General features: G+C 36.2%; 1 protein-coding gene across 2 annotated transcripts in view; it reads left to right on the top strand.

Moving 5' to 3' along the window:
• The window catches only part of LOC111865708 (glutamate synthase [NADH], amyloplastic), a 141,191-nt gene that overhangs the window by 106,006 nt on the left and 18,023 nt on the right, over window positions 1–17,162 (top strand). For both annotated transcript variants that reach the window (XM_023853939.2, XM_023853938.2), the window contains 11 exons: window positions 1,443–1,628; window positions 2,769–2,940; window positions 3,974–4,069; window positions 7,077–7,258; window positions 8,963–9,163; window positions 11,572–11,752; window positions 12,648–12,856; window positions 13,244–13,426; window positions 13,739–13,887; window positions 14,887–15,025; window positions 15,504–15,689. In XM_023853939.2, the coding sequence (XP_023709707.1) occupies window positions 1,443–1,628; window positions 2,769–2,940; window positions 3,974–4,069; window positions 7,077–7,258; window positions 8,963–9,163; window positions 11,572–11,752; window positions 12,648–12,856; window positions 13,244–13,426; window positions 13,739–13,887; window positions 14,887–15,025; window positions 15,504–15,689 (1,884 nt within the window). The remainder of the gene's footprint in view (window positions 1–1,442; window positions 1,629–2,768; window positions 2,941–3,973; window positions 4,070–7,076; window positions 7,259–8,962; window positions 9,164–11,571; window positions 11,753–12,647; window positions 12,857–13,243; window positions 13,427–13,738; window positions 13,888–14,886; window positions 15,026–15,503; window positions 15,690–17,162) is intronic.

Below are 17,162 nucleotides of genomic sequence, written 5' to 3'. Positions count from 1 at the left end.
GATGCCTGCAGGTCCTCTTTGAATGCCGTGCGGATTCCGAGGAGAACCAGGGGTAGGGCTTCTGTCCAGTGTTGGTCTGCGTGGCACATGATGGCTGCCTTTAGTGTTCGGTGGAAACGTTCCACGAGTCCGTTAGCCGCTGGGTGGTGAGCGGTTGTTCTCGATAGTTGAATGCCACAGAGCTTGGCCAGGGAGTGGAAGAGTTGAGATTCAAACTGACGTCCCTGGTCGGTGGTGATGGTCTGTGGGCAACCGAAGCAGGATATCCAGCCGGTCAGTAGGGCTCGTGCCACTGTGTCATCTGTGATGTCCGGGATGGGGATGGCTTCTGGCCAACGGGTGAAACGGTCGACTGCAGTGAGGCAGTATGTGTAGCCTCCTGACGTCGGAAGGGGTCCAACAAAGTCTATGTGGACGTGAAGAAATCTGGCTGCTGGCATTGTAAAGTCGCCCAGTGGAGTGACTGTGTGGCGGGAGACTTTGGAGCGCTGGCAGGCCTGGCAAGCACGTGCCCAGCAGCGTCACTAAGAGTATGGTAGACAAGACTGCAAAGAGGAAGAGAAGTTCTTCTTGGCATCACAGAGAAGAGTCTGTACAAACCAGGAAGCTGAGGAAGCTAGTTACTACGGATGTGAGCAACAGCAGAAGAAGCGTTTCTATCAGCCTTCCTCTACAGGAATCGGCTTCAAGAGAACAGACAGCCAGGTCATTGAATGCATGGGTGTCAAAATAGAGCCAGAGCGTCAAGGCGATGATAGGAATTTTAGTGCTCTTGAAGGTGAACATGTCTCCCAGCACTCCTTAGTGGCCAACAGTAGTGATGGGCTTCATAACGAGGATAAAGGTGAAGAAGTCGACGAAACCTCCATGGTAGACAACAGTAGTGATGGACCTCATAGTGTTCAAGAGGGAGAACAATTCGCTCAACACTCCTTAGTGGCCAACGCTAGTTATGGACCTCATAATTATTATGAAGGTGAAAAAGTCGCCGAACACTCCTCCGTAAACAACAGTAGTGAACTGCTTGAACACTGAACTGGTATTGTAGAACGGTAGAACTAGACTGTCACTGTAACTCAGTGTATCTTTTTATGTAGCCTAGAATCGGACATATAGAAAACGGTTATGTAATAGGTACTGCTATTGCTGGTTACCGTGTTTATAAGTTCCCTAGCTACCGCTGTTTACTTGCTTCTGCCTAGCAACCGTTGTTTACTCGTCGTTGCTAAGCAATGACGCTTGCGTTGTCACACTTGCTTGAATGTGGGCAGTTCCCACACTTTGCATGTTTTAGAACTTCAAACAAAAAAGAAATAAGTGATAGTATGTCATCAGTATTGTTACTATTGTTACTACCAAACTATTTCTCTGCATGCAGCTTGGTAATTTGGACAAATACATATTAGTTGAAACAATAACTGCATGCCATCTTTTTGTTCCAGGGAACACAGTCTCGCATTGGAGGTGTGACATTTGAAATACTTGCTAAGGAAGCATATGAAAGACACTATCTTTCCTATGGAGATCATACTTCTGATATGCTTGTGTTGAGAAACCCTGGACTCTACCATTGGCGAAGTGGTGGAGAGAAGCACATTAATGATCCACTTAGCATTGCCAATCTTCAAGTAAGAGTCTTATTAGATGAAATGTGATAGGCATGTTTTAAACTACTCTTGGCATATATTTTTATGGAAATTATTGGTTGTTGGCTTGAGAAATATCACTAGATATAGGAGCTAACCAACTAAACCTTAAGTTGTTGTCACCCACTTGGATTTTGCACATAGTTTTTCTTTTCAAGACATATAAATTATATTAGTTTTTGTTGTACCAGATATGATCAGTTGAGAATGACTTATGTGAAAGAGAATCAGGAAGGATGGTTTAGAAGTCTTAAGCAGATGGGCTGCACAGAATTAGTGTTGATTATGTTGATGATGACAAATTAATTTTATGTACCTAAAACTATGAAGACATTTGCAGGCATCATGTTCAGCTAGTGTGTCACAAGCAGATAGAGCCATTGAAAATGTATCTGTTCTGTATTTCAGTTCCACCTTTAATTTAGCCCACTTTCAAATAACATGTTTCCATTTTAGAGCAGTTTTAGTGTTGTGCAGCTTTTATTTAATGCAGGCAACACTGTTAACAGTTTAATTTAGCATGCTTTTGAAGTGGAAAATGGGACTTCAGTGTACTAGATGCTGAAGATTTGTGTGTCAGATGTCGCAGCTGTCACAGTAGCAATGATAGTGACGTATTTACAGATCACTTCACTACCCTCCTCTGTACCAAACTCCCATTACACCACATATAAAAGACAGCATCTAAGAGCATCTTCTATTTTGTTAGAAGGAGACGGTCTAAGAACCTTGACCAGAAGTGTTTCATTGGAAAATATTTTCCACTCACAGATATTATGAAACCTAAATTTTTCATGAATCCATCAATGTCTGTTTTTGTTTTGGCAACATGGCTGTTGTTTCTAAAATGCAACACTGCTCCTGAAATTAGAGAGCTGAGTTTAGTAATAGTGACATCTTGTCATGAGAAAATTTAGAATTTCCTGCAGAGTTAATGAATAATTTGAAAACACAGTGCAAAGGTACTATGGAATCTGAGTTTAAGTTACTTCAGAATGTAAATTGCCATGTATTCCTTGCACTGCTCCAATAAATCATGTTTTAAATAAAATTTTTATTTGTAGGTATTCATTGAAGCATTGTATATTCAACTTGGAAATGCGACATTGTTTCACCTTTTAGGAAGCAGCTGTAAACAAAAGTAGCAATGCCTATGACCGCTTCCGTGAATCAACAATGGAAAGTGTCAGATCTTGTGCTTTACGAGGACAACTGGAATTAGTCACATCAGATAATCCTATTGACATCAGCCTGGTAGAACCAGCATCTGAGATAGTCAAGAGGTTTGCCACAGGTTAGCACCACATTTCTTCAGCTTTAAGAAATTTTTTCTTACAAGTAAATGTTACATGTATGTGAATCGTCCAGTGCTCCACATTGAGTTTTATCCTGGCAAATTTTGTTATGAATGTCTTGCCACTCTTTTTTTTTCTGTTGTGTTCTCTGAGAGGTAGGGATATCTTTTTGGACTACATATTTATGTATAATCCATAGTGACCCACTATCCACAGTCATTTATATGAATATTACTATAAACTTAATAGCAGATTCCTAAAAGGTTTGTATGTATTGTGAAACTCATTTCTTCTTTACAGCCAGGTTCAACTTAAATTTTATTAATTTCAGCCACTTCGTACCCTCTTCGAGGGTCTTTCTTTAAATGCATGAACTGTTATGTGAAAGTTATAAAAACAATAAACCTTTGAATCTGTCTATTCAAATTCCATCCTTCTATGAAAATTTCAAGGGTATGTGATCTGAAATTGTGTTAGCATGTGGCTGTAACCAAAACAGACAAATATTCACCAAGCAGATAAAGTGGAAAAGACATATAATTCATGATAAAAAATGATGGAAGTGTACAAAAAACCGACCGAATAAAAATGTAACCAACTTCATAGAGCAAATACCTTCTTGAAAAGCCAATAGTCACTCAGCTACTCAAGAAATTCTCCACCTTTTATGGAACCTGAATCTTCATTACCTGTAAGAGTACAATCTCTGTTTTAGTACCATGTAGTTCAACGGAAGTTCACCAGTGCATCAGAGAAAAATGCCAACTTCATCTTTGAGGTCAGAGAGTAAGCCAGGCAAGAGGAAGATAATAAGCACAGGAAACCACATGTAGGAAATCAGACCTGATAGAGGCCATGAAGGATTATTAGCTCTTATATTCGAGTCCCTGATATTACTGCCATATACCTGCCATAAGTAGCTGATTTACTATAAATTGTTTGTTTGTCCCCATATATTGTGTGAAATGTTATTGATCGTAAACTTTGTTAGAATTGAAATTCCTTGATAACTAGAATAATCCCCCGTTTCAGGTGCCATGAGTTTTGGAAGCATATCTTTGGAGGCGCACACTACTCTGGCTCTTGCCATGAATAAAGTTGGAGGGAAGTCTAACACTGGAGAAGGAGGTATGAATTTCATGGAAGTTATGAATGAAATATTTACATAGTGAATGTTGTTTCCTGTAGCAAATACTGGTATGATGAGTTTCAGTAATTTAATTTATAATCACGTTTTTCCTTTCTTGGTTATCAGTTCTGAAGTACATGCTTGCATGAAGGTTGAAGTTTTTTATTGTGGCCATATTTCTGATTGTTAACATATAAAAACTTATCCTGGAACATATGAAGGTGTGCTTATGATCTATATTCGTACAAAAATTTGCGAAGTCCAGTGGTTGAGCATTATTGCCAGCAAATACGAGGGGGTACCCAAAAGAAACCGAACTTATTTTTTTTTAACTTATTTATTCAAATTTTAAGCACAAACCTTCAATCCCCTTCAAAGTACTCTCCACTTACACTAACACACTTGTCTAGTCTTTTATTCCATTTTTCAAAACATTGTCTAAATTCATCTTTTGAGATGCTTGACAGCGCCTCCGTCGTTTTTTCCTTTCATGTCTCTTTTCATTCGAGGAAACAAAAAAAAGTCTCACGGGGCAAGGTCGGGTGAGTATGGAGGGTGAGGAACAAGGGTCATACCATTTTTGGTCAAGAATTGTCATACAGACAGGGCTGTGTGAGCAGGGGCATTGTCATGATGGAAAAACCAGTCACCCGACTGCTACAAATCTGGCTGCTGAGCTCCAAGTCACTCCTGACAGCCCCACAATTTCTTCAATGGTCCGTCGTCAATCTTCCTTGATGATTTCACGAATTTTTTCAACATTTTCATGTGTTCGGGCCGTGGAAGGACAACCAGAACGAGGTTTGTCATCAATTGACATTTCACCATTTTTGAAATGGGAAAACCACTCAAGACACTTGAGTTTTCCCCATAGCATCGTCCTTTTACGCCGTTTTTAACATTTCAAGAGTTTCTGTTCCACTTTTCCCGAGCAAAAAGCAGAATTTCACCGCCGCACGCTGTTCACGAAAATCAGCCATTGCAAAAACGACAATCACACAAAACAGTTGTCACTATAAACTCTGCCGAAACTAGTCCTTACCTTCTGAAGCAACGGTAGTCGGCTTATCGACTCAGGAATGTTAGCTCTATGCGCTCCTAGCGGCAAAACGCGGTACTACAAAAGCTCTGCCCATAAAAAAAAATTAGTTCGGTTTCTTTTGGGTACCCCATCATACTTAGTTGCACTGTATAAGTTTATTAAAACATTTTCATGTACATTCTAAAAGGGAAACCTCAACAGAAGGAACATATTTTATCGAACGTGTGTATCTGCACCACAGCTCTAGACTCGTAAATTTTCACTAGTGTTTTATCAGCTGCATGACCATTATGTTAGTGTTATTAATGTCATGAACTTAGAACATCCAGAAGCATGAAGATGGTATGATGCCTATATGAAGTTTCATGAGAGTCCGTTTGTTAAAAAGTTATTGATGTATAAAAAAGTAATGTTATATGCAGTGAAGTGTTACAATTACAGAAACTAAATGGAGAACTGTACACTTGCAATGTTGCCTTTGTTTTTTATAAAATCATAAATGATATCTAATATTCCACAGTTTCCAAGTGATGAATACCTGATATGCACACCCCCATCAAGACTGTTTAAATTTTCATGAAGTTGTGTAAATGATATGAGAATAGTCTTTTATTCTTGTAAATACAAATGACTGATTGTAAGGCTGTATGGGCGAGACATTATAAGTTTATTTTTAGTATAACTGTTAAGGAAAATGATTTTTATTTGCAGTAGATGGGGCGCCCATGCTCAATTTTTAAGAGCTAAGCTATGTATTGTACTTATTACACGTTCCAGCAGATCCATACAAGGCCAAAGCCATTGGATACAGAAGCTGTCACACCACAAGCTTGCCAAATCAGCAAGCAGTCAACAGAACAATGCATATAAATCCACAACAACAAAAATAGCATATGAATCCCCTACACCTCACTGGAACTACATAACCTACCATGTGTATATAAAATATAATACAAAATTGAAACAGATACATGACAATAGATCAAATAATGGGTCATAGCTAAACAAGAAACTATCCCTAATTAAAATATTCATATAAAGTAGTTTATATGATAAAAACGTTAAAAGAAACATTGAGCCCATATATGATAAGAAATATCTGCTTTTCAAATTTTGAGTCCTGTTTGCGGTACGGTATTATATTATGGGGAGGATATAACGAATGTGACAGACTCTTTAAACTGCAAAAAAGGTCCTTCAAATTATGAGTCAAGTTAATAATCGAACGTCATGCCGACAAATTTTTAAAGATTATAATATTTTAACATTGGCAGCACTACATTTTTGAAGTGATATGTTTTATTAAAAAATATAAATACTTTATGGCGAAAAATGTGGACATCCATAATTACAACACACAAAGAAAACTAAATTTACATGTAAATCATTGCAATACAGTTCTTTTTAAGAAAAGCGTTATAAATATGGGTATCGCCTTGCATAGTAAGGTCCCCGAGCAGATAAAATTAAAAAAAATATAACTCTTTTAATAAGGACTTAAAATCCTTGCTGTTGATAAATTTATGTCCCTAATATTCTGAAGTGAGTGTGTTATGGTTTTATGTTGTGACAAATATCTTGTCCTCACTTAATAAAAAAAAATGTTGGATGTTGGGTTTCTTTTGGTATTGAATTCTTGAAAGTGGGATGATGTGTTGTATGATTGATTTGTATGAAATCTATAGATAATTAAGTTTCATAGTATTGCTGACTCATGTATGATATGTATGTTATTTTAATATGTAGTAATTGACTTGTTCTATATCCGGAGGTTGTATCTCCAAATATGGATAAGTTTCTTTTTGCATTTTTACATGAAGTCAGTCAAGTGTTATGAAACCAGATGAGGATCTGTGTTATGGAGTAAACATTTTGAAGGAAGAATAACATTTTCAGTATATTAAAAATGAAGAAAGGCAACTGCCAAATGATCACTGTTCAGCAGCAAATGTGGATTGTTGTAGGTGAAAATGCAGACCGATACCTTGATCAAGATCCAGAACACAACAAACGTTCTGCCATCAAGCAGGTGGCTAGTGGACGGTTTGGAGTCACCAGTTCATATCTTGCTCATGCTGATGATCTGCAGATCAAGATGGCACAAGGAGCTAAACCTGGAGAGGGTGGTGAATTGCCAGGACATAAGGTGAGTGTATTTGTAATACTCATATTAGCATTACCTTTAAATGCAGTTCCATCTTCTCATTACCTTTATATTTTGCCCACATTAGTGTATTTATCAAAGACAAATTTAATATGAGACGTTTCATACAAATTGAAGGTAAAGAAAAGAAGAAAACATTGTCATATTCAATAAATTGTTATATCCTTGTAAGGTTTTAAACTTCACAAAAATAAATACACTGAAATCTTCATGGGCAGTCAACTGTCTCAGTATCTGGCTCAACACTGGTACAGCTAATCACCCCAGAAGATTTTAGTGCTGTTATATTCTTGTAATTCAGTAATATCAGAATTTTTAGTGTGTAATTTACTTCCATCTTGTAGGATTTGAGGTTCTCACAACTTTGGTTATGAAGAATATTATTTTCTGGGATGTAACGTCAGGTGGTCTGTTGAAAGTCAACCAAAAATTTTGAGGAATGTATCACCACCATCTTCAGGGTCCAATAAGCCAAGCAAAATAACTAGCACAAAAGGTGGCAAGCTATGCCACTGACTCTCAATGGACTGCATGGCATATATCCCAGAAGATAGTACTCCTTACTAGCATTTTATTTTATCATTTCTTAGGATCACTGAAGAAAGCATACACTTGCCCCCCATATATTTATACAGACTTTCATTACAGCATATAGCTTCAGCAATTGATAAAGCATCATTAAATATCTGATGACCTAACCATTCTTCATTGTATCATAGTTAACTTTTCCTCTGCCTTGATTCTTCCAAACAGAAGGTTATATTGTGTCACAAAGAATGTAACTTGTACCTTCATTTGCACAATGTAAGGACAGATAAAACTAGTCTTGGTGTTTTCTAAGTTACAGGTGTATTGTAAAATCTCTTTAGTTATTTTCTTTTTCTCTCAATTGTCAAACATATTATCCTTTTTCCTTCTGGTACATTGCTCAAACATTTATCTTAAGTAGCCTGATTTTGACTTCACTGTTTTGAAAAAGTTCATATGAACTGGAGATACAGTTACTTGTGATTATTCATCTATGGATTGTTCAGTTTTGTGTTACCTGTTCATTTATGCTTGGTTTATTTTTATAGTTCTGAGGCTCTTGAAGCAAGTCCCATGGCCCATAAATAGTTCTGTATGTAATTACTCATGTTCACAAATATGAAGATGTGTGAAATAGGATGGCTTTATTTTCCTGTCTTGAATAGGATTATTTAGTGGTAACAATGGAAATGATTGAAGGGACATGACAATTTCTCAGAAATTGTAACTTGCCAATGTAAGAATGTAAGGAGTCCATGTTTCTTTCTTTTGATACATTGTTATGAGCCTCAGATATTGAGGAAGTTACTGTGGGAAACCTGTATGTCTAAAGAATAAGGTGGGTACACACACAGATATTAAGGAAAGTCTGTTATATATTAGTGTATGAAAAATTCTTAAATGTGTTGTGACATTTTGTATATATACAAAACAAAATATCTTTTCTCCTTGTTTTTTTATAATCATTTGTGCAGCTTATCCCTGTTGTTAGCCAGGATAATTGGGAAGAATTAATGCTGAAGCAATTACCCAAAATGTACTTCATCAAATGTTAGTAATGAATTAAAATATGGCATGATACATAAAAATAACTAGGACTCTTATGTTATGTGATTTGTATTGATTTTGTGTAATCTTGCCATGTGTCTTATAATATAGGTAACCAAGGAAATAGCAGCCACACGACATTCTGTGCCAGGGGTAGGTCTCATCTCTCCTCCTCCACATCACGATATATATTCCATTGAGGATCTGGCCGAACTCATCTATGATTTGAAGTGTGCCAACCCTAATGCCAGGATATCAGTTAAATTAGTGTCAGAGGTTGGAGTTGGTGTAGTAGCTTCAGGAGTTGCTAAGGTGAGGTATTACACACAGTTTTGTTGTATGTGTTGGTAATTCATAGTCTATATGAAAGATCTTGCAAAGATACAAAGATATTCCACTGCAAATATGCATTTTATCGCAGAGTGAGCGTTAACCGAGTTTAACTGTTTGAAAGTCATAGCATGTTATTCAGTTGAATGAAAGAACATTATGCTACTATTACCATTTCTGCTTCAAATCCAAGAAGTGCCTAGTGTAAACTGTCAAGATCTTTGTGGATGAACATTTTGGTAACATCTTAGAACCATTTGCAATACTACCTCATCTTTGTTCACAGTGTATCTATATGACTATGATCACTTCCATATTGAATACACTGCTATAAAATGACCTAAGAAATGGAGAATGTGATCACCTTAGAGGTTCCTGTAAATTATTTAGGTGCTCAGACAGAAGTCTGTCTCTCCTCCTGTTCACTGGGGCTACAGAGGCTTACACTTCTAATGGAGTAGACATGCCTATAGCCCAACGTATTATGCACGTTACATCACAGCTGGATATATTCTGCTTCATTATCTACATATTGAGTTTCTTTAATAAAGTAAACTTGAAACTGTAAACCTTGATGTCTTATGCATATCATCTGAGGAATTTTCATGGATAATGTTCAAGCCTATCACTGGCTTCATTGGTTTCTTGTCATGAAGTTCTCAGAATTTTGATATCCCTTCAGTAATGATGATATTGGTACTGTCTTGAACACTTCCCTGACAACACCAGAGAACATTTTCAGCAACTGTTATGGTCTTGGTAGGTTTCATTCTCAATTTGTTCAGTTATGGGCTTGTCATTTCTGCTAATGTCAGATTTTCCATGGCCCCATGGGGCAGGAAGAGACATATGTTTAGCAATAAACAAAGCATCCACAAAGACCTCCATTCCAATCATTCAACATCATTCAACTTATAAATTAACTAAAGTCCAAAAAGGTGTCTACTGTTCCGGGATTATGATATTTAATAATTTACCACAGAATCTTAAGAATATGACAAATGATGTTGATAAGTTTGAACATGCCTTAAAAAAAATGTCTCCATATTGGCCCCTTTTACTCATTGCGGGAATATCTAGATCGGAGAATAATGGAAAACCTTGCTTCTTACAAATAATTTATAATCTGATTGCTGATCTGATACGGTTTTTTGCGTGTTTGATGTAATCTTTTGTCTTGATTTTTATGCAGCTTTTCATTTTGATAAGCATGATTTATATGTATTGTTTACCTGTAGAATTGCCTGTATATGTTTTTTGCTGATAGTATTGTGATATGACGAGTCCTGTATCAATGTATTTTGATTTATGGGAAAATTAAATATAGAAAGAAGGAAAGATAATTGGTCATAAGTGTGTAAATTTATAATGCATTTAATTCAGTTAATTTGGGTAATTGGAGTGAAATTTTATTAATTTTAGTTTTATAATAATGTTCATTTTAAATTATGTTTATTAATTAAAATTGTATTAAGTTTTTTATTTTTTATTTTATTACCTATGTTAGTTGACTAATGTATGTGATTTTAATTATGTAACTCATGTAATTTATTATATGTATCTGGACACATCTATTATCAAAGGGACTATTTCCACATCCTAGGTTTTCTACCTGTATGGCTATATGGAAAGTAAAGGAAATGAATGAATGAATGAATGAATGAATGAATGTCAGTTTGAATAACACTGCTGTATTGTGTAGTCCTGTGATCTGATATGCTCCAACCCGCTAGTGTTGTCAGTTGTTGCACAAAACATCTATTCAGGTTTATTGTTTAACCTCGTATAAAATGATTGCTTTTTATTGCAGGCTAATTTTCTAAGAATTTAGAATTAGAATAATTGGTAGGATCTAAAGCTTTCATGATGGCTAATGTTAATAAAATCTCCTTAGGCTATCAGCTGTATGAGTTAATTAAAATTACTGACATTTCAAGGGACCCAGACCAAGCCAAGCAAACATATGACTTCATCCACTAGCCCCTAAGGCAGTTCATGCCTTAGGCTGCGCAGACACTGTGATTGGCAAATGTAATTAGTACTTGGTGAAGCTTAGTACAGTCAAAAATATGGTCATGTGAGGCCATGCATTTTGTTAGATAGATACCAGCATGCTACCTCCATGTTTAGAGTAGAAGAGTGCTCAGTGGATGATAATGTAAAGGTGAAGCTCACTTTGCGGAAGATTAATTTTCACAAATACCATTGTTTCAGTATACTTTACTCTTAGTGATACAATAAAATTCAGTCTCTCCTGAGTTTGAACTTGGATCTTCTAGTAATCTTTTCGGTTGAGGTGCAACCATAATGTTCTTGATCTGCAATCATTTGCTCATTCAGCATACACAAACACTGTTGTGTCCTCTTTAATTTAGTACTTGTTCCTTCAGGGAAAGGCAGAGCACATTGTGATCTCAGGTCATGATGGTGGTACTGGGGCCAGTTCATGGACAGGTATCAAGAATGCTGGCTTACCATGGGAGCTGGGTGTTGCTGAGACACACCAGGTGCTTGTATTAAACAATCTTCGTTCAAGGGTTGTAGTTCAGGCTGATGGACAGATACGTACAGGTGAGGGTGACTTCTGTTCCATGTTTGTTAAAATGAATGGCCTAATAAATTCAATCCAAGCTTCTTTATATACAGTATGTACTGCTTCTGTCCTGCATCCACTTTTTAAAGAATGAAAGTTCACTGAAAGTGTGTATAGAAAACTAATCATTAAATCTTAATGACATTAATGTGTAGGTATTTGTGTAATACATATTGTTACTTTAAAAGTAGTAGGTAGTCACACTTTTAATTTTTCAGTTACAGGAGTCATATTATCAACTTCTTTGTGGTCTGCATTGAGAAGAACTTTTTGTCATATCGTTTTTCAACACTGTGTCAGTAGCTAGGTAATATTGATATAGGACATAATTAAAAATATTAATTATCATTGTTAATGATTTTCATCTGGGACATCAGAATTCCATTCTAAGAGACAGCTGAACATATGTTCTAAGGAGAGTTATCCTTATAACAGCAATATTATTTAAATAGAAAGTGTATACTTGTAAGTGAAGGAAATAGGAGGTGATGGAAAGGCATAATTATGCAAACTGGGCAGATATAAAGATACACAAAACAGCTTACTAAGTAGATACCTTCTCTGTGGCATGCTTTCAACGTCTGCATGGAGGGATATTTAAGATATGTAATGAGTAACAACTTATTGCATTTACATGTACTAATTTATAATTATGAGGAAGTAACATTTTAATTTTGCAAATTATATTTTAAAACTTGTGGTAACCTTCGTGCATATATGAAAATTGTCACTGATCTAACAGAACTGTGGCAGTAACTATGATGGTTCAAATTAAATTTCACTGAACTAGATTCTTTAAATTAATTTTAATGTGTGAGAATATACCTGTTAAATGCAATTGAAACAAATGGGTATGGTGGATTCTGTATTCAGGTTTTGATGTTGTTGTGGCTGCACTATTGGGGGCAGATGAATTTGGCTTCAGCACAGCGCCTCTGATTGTCATGGGATGCACTATGATGCGAAAGTGTCACCTCAATACGTGCCCTGTTGGTATTGCTACGCAGGATCCTGTCCTCAGGAAGAAATTTGAAGGCAAACCTGAACATGTAATCAACTATCTTTTCATGTTGGCAGAGGAGGTGAGATAATTTGCTTCAAAGCTTCTTTTCTGTATTTACTTCATAATTTGCTCATATATAATGTGATTATTACCTGCACACGAAGTTCAGTGTTGAAACCATCATTGGTGTCATGTTTAAGTGAGCTGCTGAGCTAGTGAATTCAGAATAACTTCCCTCAACTGGGTTATATTTATTGACAAGTGACGGTCTAGTCTGAAGGATCATCTACACACAGTAGATACCTTCAGAATGCTTAATTCTCTCTTGTCAGTGTCTTATTATGGTACAAACTGCAATCTATTCACAGTTCAGTTCTCTATGTAATAGCTCCATGTGACACACCCAAGGTAATGTACCCCATGGATGCCTTTGAAAGTGACATCTTATTCTTTACTTATATTGCAGATTCGAGGTCATATGGCAAGTCTAGGAATCACAAAATTCCAAGACCTGATTGGACGCACAGATCTTCTGAGAGTAAATGACACTGGAAACCCAAAAGCCAAAACACTCAACTTCAGCCTCATCTTGAAGAATGCGCTTCATATGCGACCTGGTGTTAACATTGTTGGAGGTTCACAGAGACAGGTGTGTAAATTCTGGTTCAGTATTGTTTATGCAGCATCTGTTCATTGTTATGATGATCCAAAATTACATAATTTTCAAGCTTTCTCTTCACTGTTATAAAACTTTCTTATGTATATAGAAGGATTGTGTTATGTTACATTACACTGTACTGTACTGTACTGAATTATATCTTGTAATGTTTAAATATATTACAGTTTTTATATTTTGTTATTTTATATTACATTGTACAGTATTGCATCTTTATGTAACCTTATAATCTGAAATTGGCAAAATGGGCATGAAATAAGCAGTATGATTTATTTTTCTTTGCAGGACTTCCAGCTGGAGAAGAGACTGGACAATGATTTGATAGAAGCAGCTGCTCCAGTTTTGCAAGGAGTGAAACCCAGGGTTGATATTGAAATGAAAATCACTAATGAGGACCGTGCATTTGCATCGACTTTAAGTTACCATATTTCCATGTATGTTTCAAATTGTGTTCATAAATATATATATGTGCTGGCCATATTTCCATATGTTACAAATGTGAACTCTTTGTTTTAACCAGTTTCAATAGAATATTCAGTTTATAATTGTAAGATACAAAAGGTGTATACATACACATGTTACAAAATGATTGTACAGTTTTCTATGCATTAATGATAGCAATAGTATGAAGTTTTGTATTTTGTTTTGTCATTGTGCAACATGTTCTGGTAACCTTATTTTGGGGGACTTGATTATCTTTTGTAAGACTCCAAATTCTTGTTCAGAGAGTCCTGGGTTGTATCCCCAGCCAGATCTTGGGTGCAGATTTTTCTGTGCACAGATCGAAGCTGAAGTTTAGTCTTCGGGAGTGTGGAGAATACCAGGCCCCAACCTTGCTTCGGAGCTCACCTTAAGTTGTAGGACCCCTCTGCCTTCATCCTATCTTTGGGAGTAGCCTCCTGAGTGCTCCACCTAAGAAGTGGATTCCTTCACCTCTCCGGGCAGGCAGAGGACAAGAAGGTTCATAAGACCATAAGTTGAAGCACAGTAACTTTGTGAAGTTTCTGATTCAGTTATAATTTATCATTTCATTCAGAACTTCTAAACACAAATTTAAAGTGGATTGTTTTGACCCACTTACATATATATAAATAACTATATTTTTTATTCAGTGATAAAGTATTTCTTTTAGGCCTTTAATTAGTTTATAAAAATAATAGTAACAATGAGTAAAGTGGTTTCTATAGCTGATACATATTCTAATATTTTGAAATCTGTTGAAAAATACATATTGATTGGTGATATTTTTTTCTATTGAATTCATTTTTTAAGAATTAGCTGAATTTGAACTGTGGATATATTTTGTATGTCTAAATTTATAGGTTAGGTTACAATAATCTGTAATGCAATATCCACAGTTATAGAAAATAGATCATTGTCTGCTGCTGCTTCACTATGTGATGTCTGATGGTGTGACCATGTTCCTTGCACAGGAGGCATGGTGATGATGGATTGCCAGAAAACAGTATCAGTGTGAGGCTCACAGGGTCTGCAGGGCAGAGTTTCTGTGCTTTTATGACAAAGGGAATTCATGTCACTCTGGAAGGAGATGCCAATGATTATGTAGGAAAGGTATGTAATGCTTTCAAGTAAAGGACTGGTAACTGTTCCCTTGTCTATGTAGTTGATTCATACATACTATGGCATAGAGTGGCATTCATAGCAAGTCATTCTCTATAGTTTATTTATTTTTAATAATATATTTTGTCAGTTATTGCCCTTGTCATCTTGGCTGTAAGATTTTTTCTTTATTTTTTGAAGGGAACGTTTAAAAAAAATACAGATTGATCATTTCAGGCTGACTTCTGTTGGCCTAATACATACTGGTGCAAAAATTGACTGCAACCACTTCCATGCACATTTAATTTTTCAAGAATTTTATGAATTATTACAAGCATTGAACATTTTACACAGTACTATCACTACAATACAAATTTCATAAACAAGTTAGTGGTGTTAGTAGCCAGATGAGTGAAATTTCCTACATTTGAAATTTTCTCATATTACTCCACTTTTTGGTCTTTGCTTATATGAGGTCAATTGTTAATAGGGATTATGTGGTGGTGAAATCATCATTTATCCTCCAAAAGCATCCTCTCCAGACTTCTTGTCAGAAGTCAATGTAATTGTTGGCAATGTGTGCTTATATGGTGCCACAAGTGGAAAGGCATTCTTCAGGGGCATCGCAGCAGAGAGATTCTCTGTTCGAAATTCTGGAGCAGTGGCTGTTGTAGAGGTTAGTGCTGAGTATATTACTCGTATGTCTAAGACATCTCGGTTTATATTTTATTAGACAGTGACATAGAGCATTACATTGTCATTAGAAAGTTACTAGATTTTATTTTCAGCATGTTATGGGAACCAAAATTGTCATGCTGAAGATCTTTTTTCAACACACAGGACTTTTCTTTTGTAATGTTACTTACTCATGGTATGACATACACCCAAAGATACATAATTTAAACATAGAATAGGAGAGACTGCAAACAGTGTGACCATGCATCCAGAATTTCTGGATTTGTCATGGATTTTTTTGAGTTAAGTCTTAAGTTTTGATATTGATGTTGTAGCATAGTGAAGTCTTCTTAGGTGATCAGCTGTGTCAATATGAAATTCAGTTTTCAACATTTGGGTACTGCCTCTGCCTTCATCATCAGGAACTTACATGATGGGTGATATATCTTTTCATTGTGTGTTTGTATGTGTTCTTGTACATGTGCATATGTGTAGTTTGCTCTTAGAGCCCAACCTGTTTTTCGAGGAGCAGACTAAAAGAAGAAAAGTGGATGGAGTCTTAACACTGCTTAATCCAGAAAAAGAAAATTGAAATTTTAACTCTTCATTCTTGGATCTGAGTGATTGTTTCTTATCATCTCTGCTTCATTGAAATACGTGGATAGTCTAGTTCCAGGATTAATTTAGAATGAGGCAGAATATTCAAAATAAAAATAAATCTATAATTCTTCATCGCATTCAATTGCTGTGAAAGCTGATAGATGTTATAAATATTATGACAAAATCAGCTTTTAGTGATTTTTAATCTTTTGACACACACTAATGCATTGGAAAATGGCTATTTTATTGTGAGCAGTTAATGCAGTAGACATGTTAGATGACCTTAATTCTCTTTTTGTTTTGTACTCAATGTTAAGATGTGCCTCCATTATATTTGACAGGAATTTGGTTGAAATCCTAACAGGATTACCTATCCTGCCTTAAGTTTCTTGCTCTTCATTAGATAATGTGGTGCATTTGCTCAAAGCAAGAACTTTGGACACAGAGAAATGGCTCTTGCTAGGTAATTTCCCATACACACACAGCAGAGGAATGTGTCATATATGCTGTGATGTCGCACAACAATAGAAGAGATGTTGCAAGCAACGTTCTATGTGGGCCTGTTCTGTGCTTCTTGCTACACAACTGTGCCGTAAACATGTCCCTGCAGCAATGACTCAACATGCAACAACAGAGGAAGTCATGTTTTCTGTGTCGCCACCCTGAGGCTATATAACGAGGATCTCACACAGCTAGAATCAGAATTAAGATAGTTGGATGTTGTTGTCAGAAGAATGGAGTTGAGCTCCATAGTTGGCAGTTGCAGAAGAATTGACTTGAGTTCCAGAGTTCCAAGTGAGCAGTTAGTTGAGAATTGAGAGTGTCTTCAGGGATGGCAGTCAAAGATGATGGAACAAAAAAAAAATAGGCTGTG

Source organism: Cryptotermes secundus, unplaced genomic scaffold (genome assembly GCF_002891405.2).
Source record: "Cryptotermes secundus unplaced genomic scaffold, Csec_1.0 scaffold19, whole genome shotgun sequence".
NCBI classification, from domain to species: Eukaryota; Metazoa; Arthropoda; class Insecta; order Blattodea; family Kalotermitidae; genus Cryptotermes; species Cryptotermes secundus.
The sequence above is the reverse complement of the archived record's forward strand: the minus strand, read 5'-3'. Positions and strand labels throughout refer to the sequence as shown.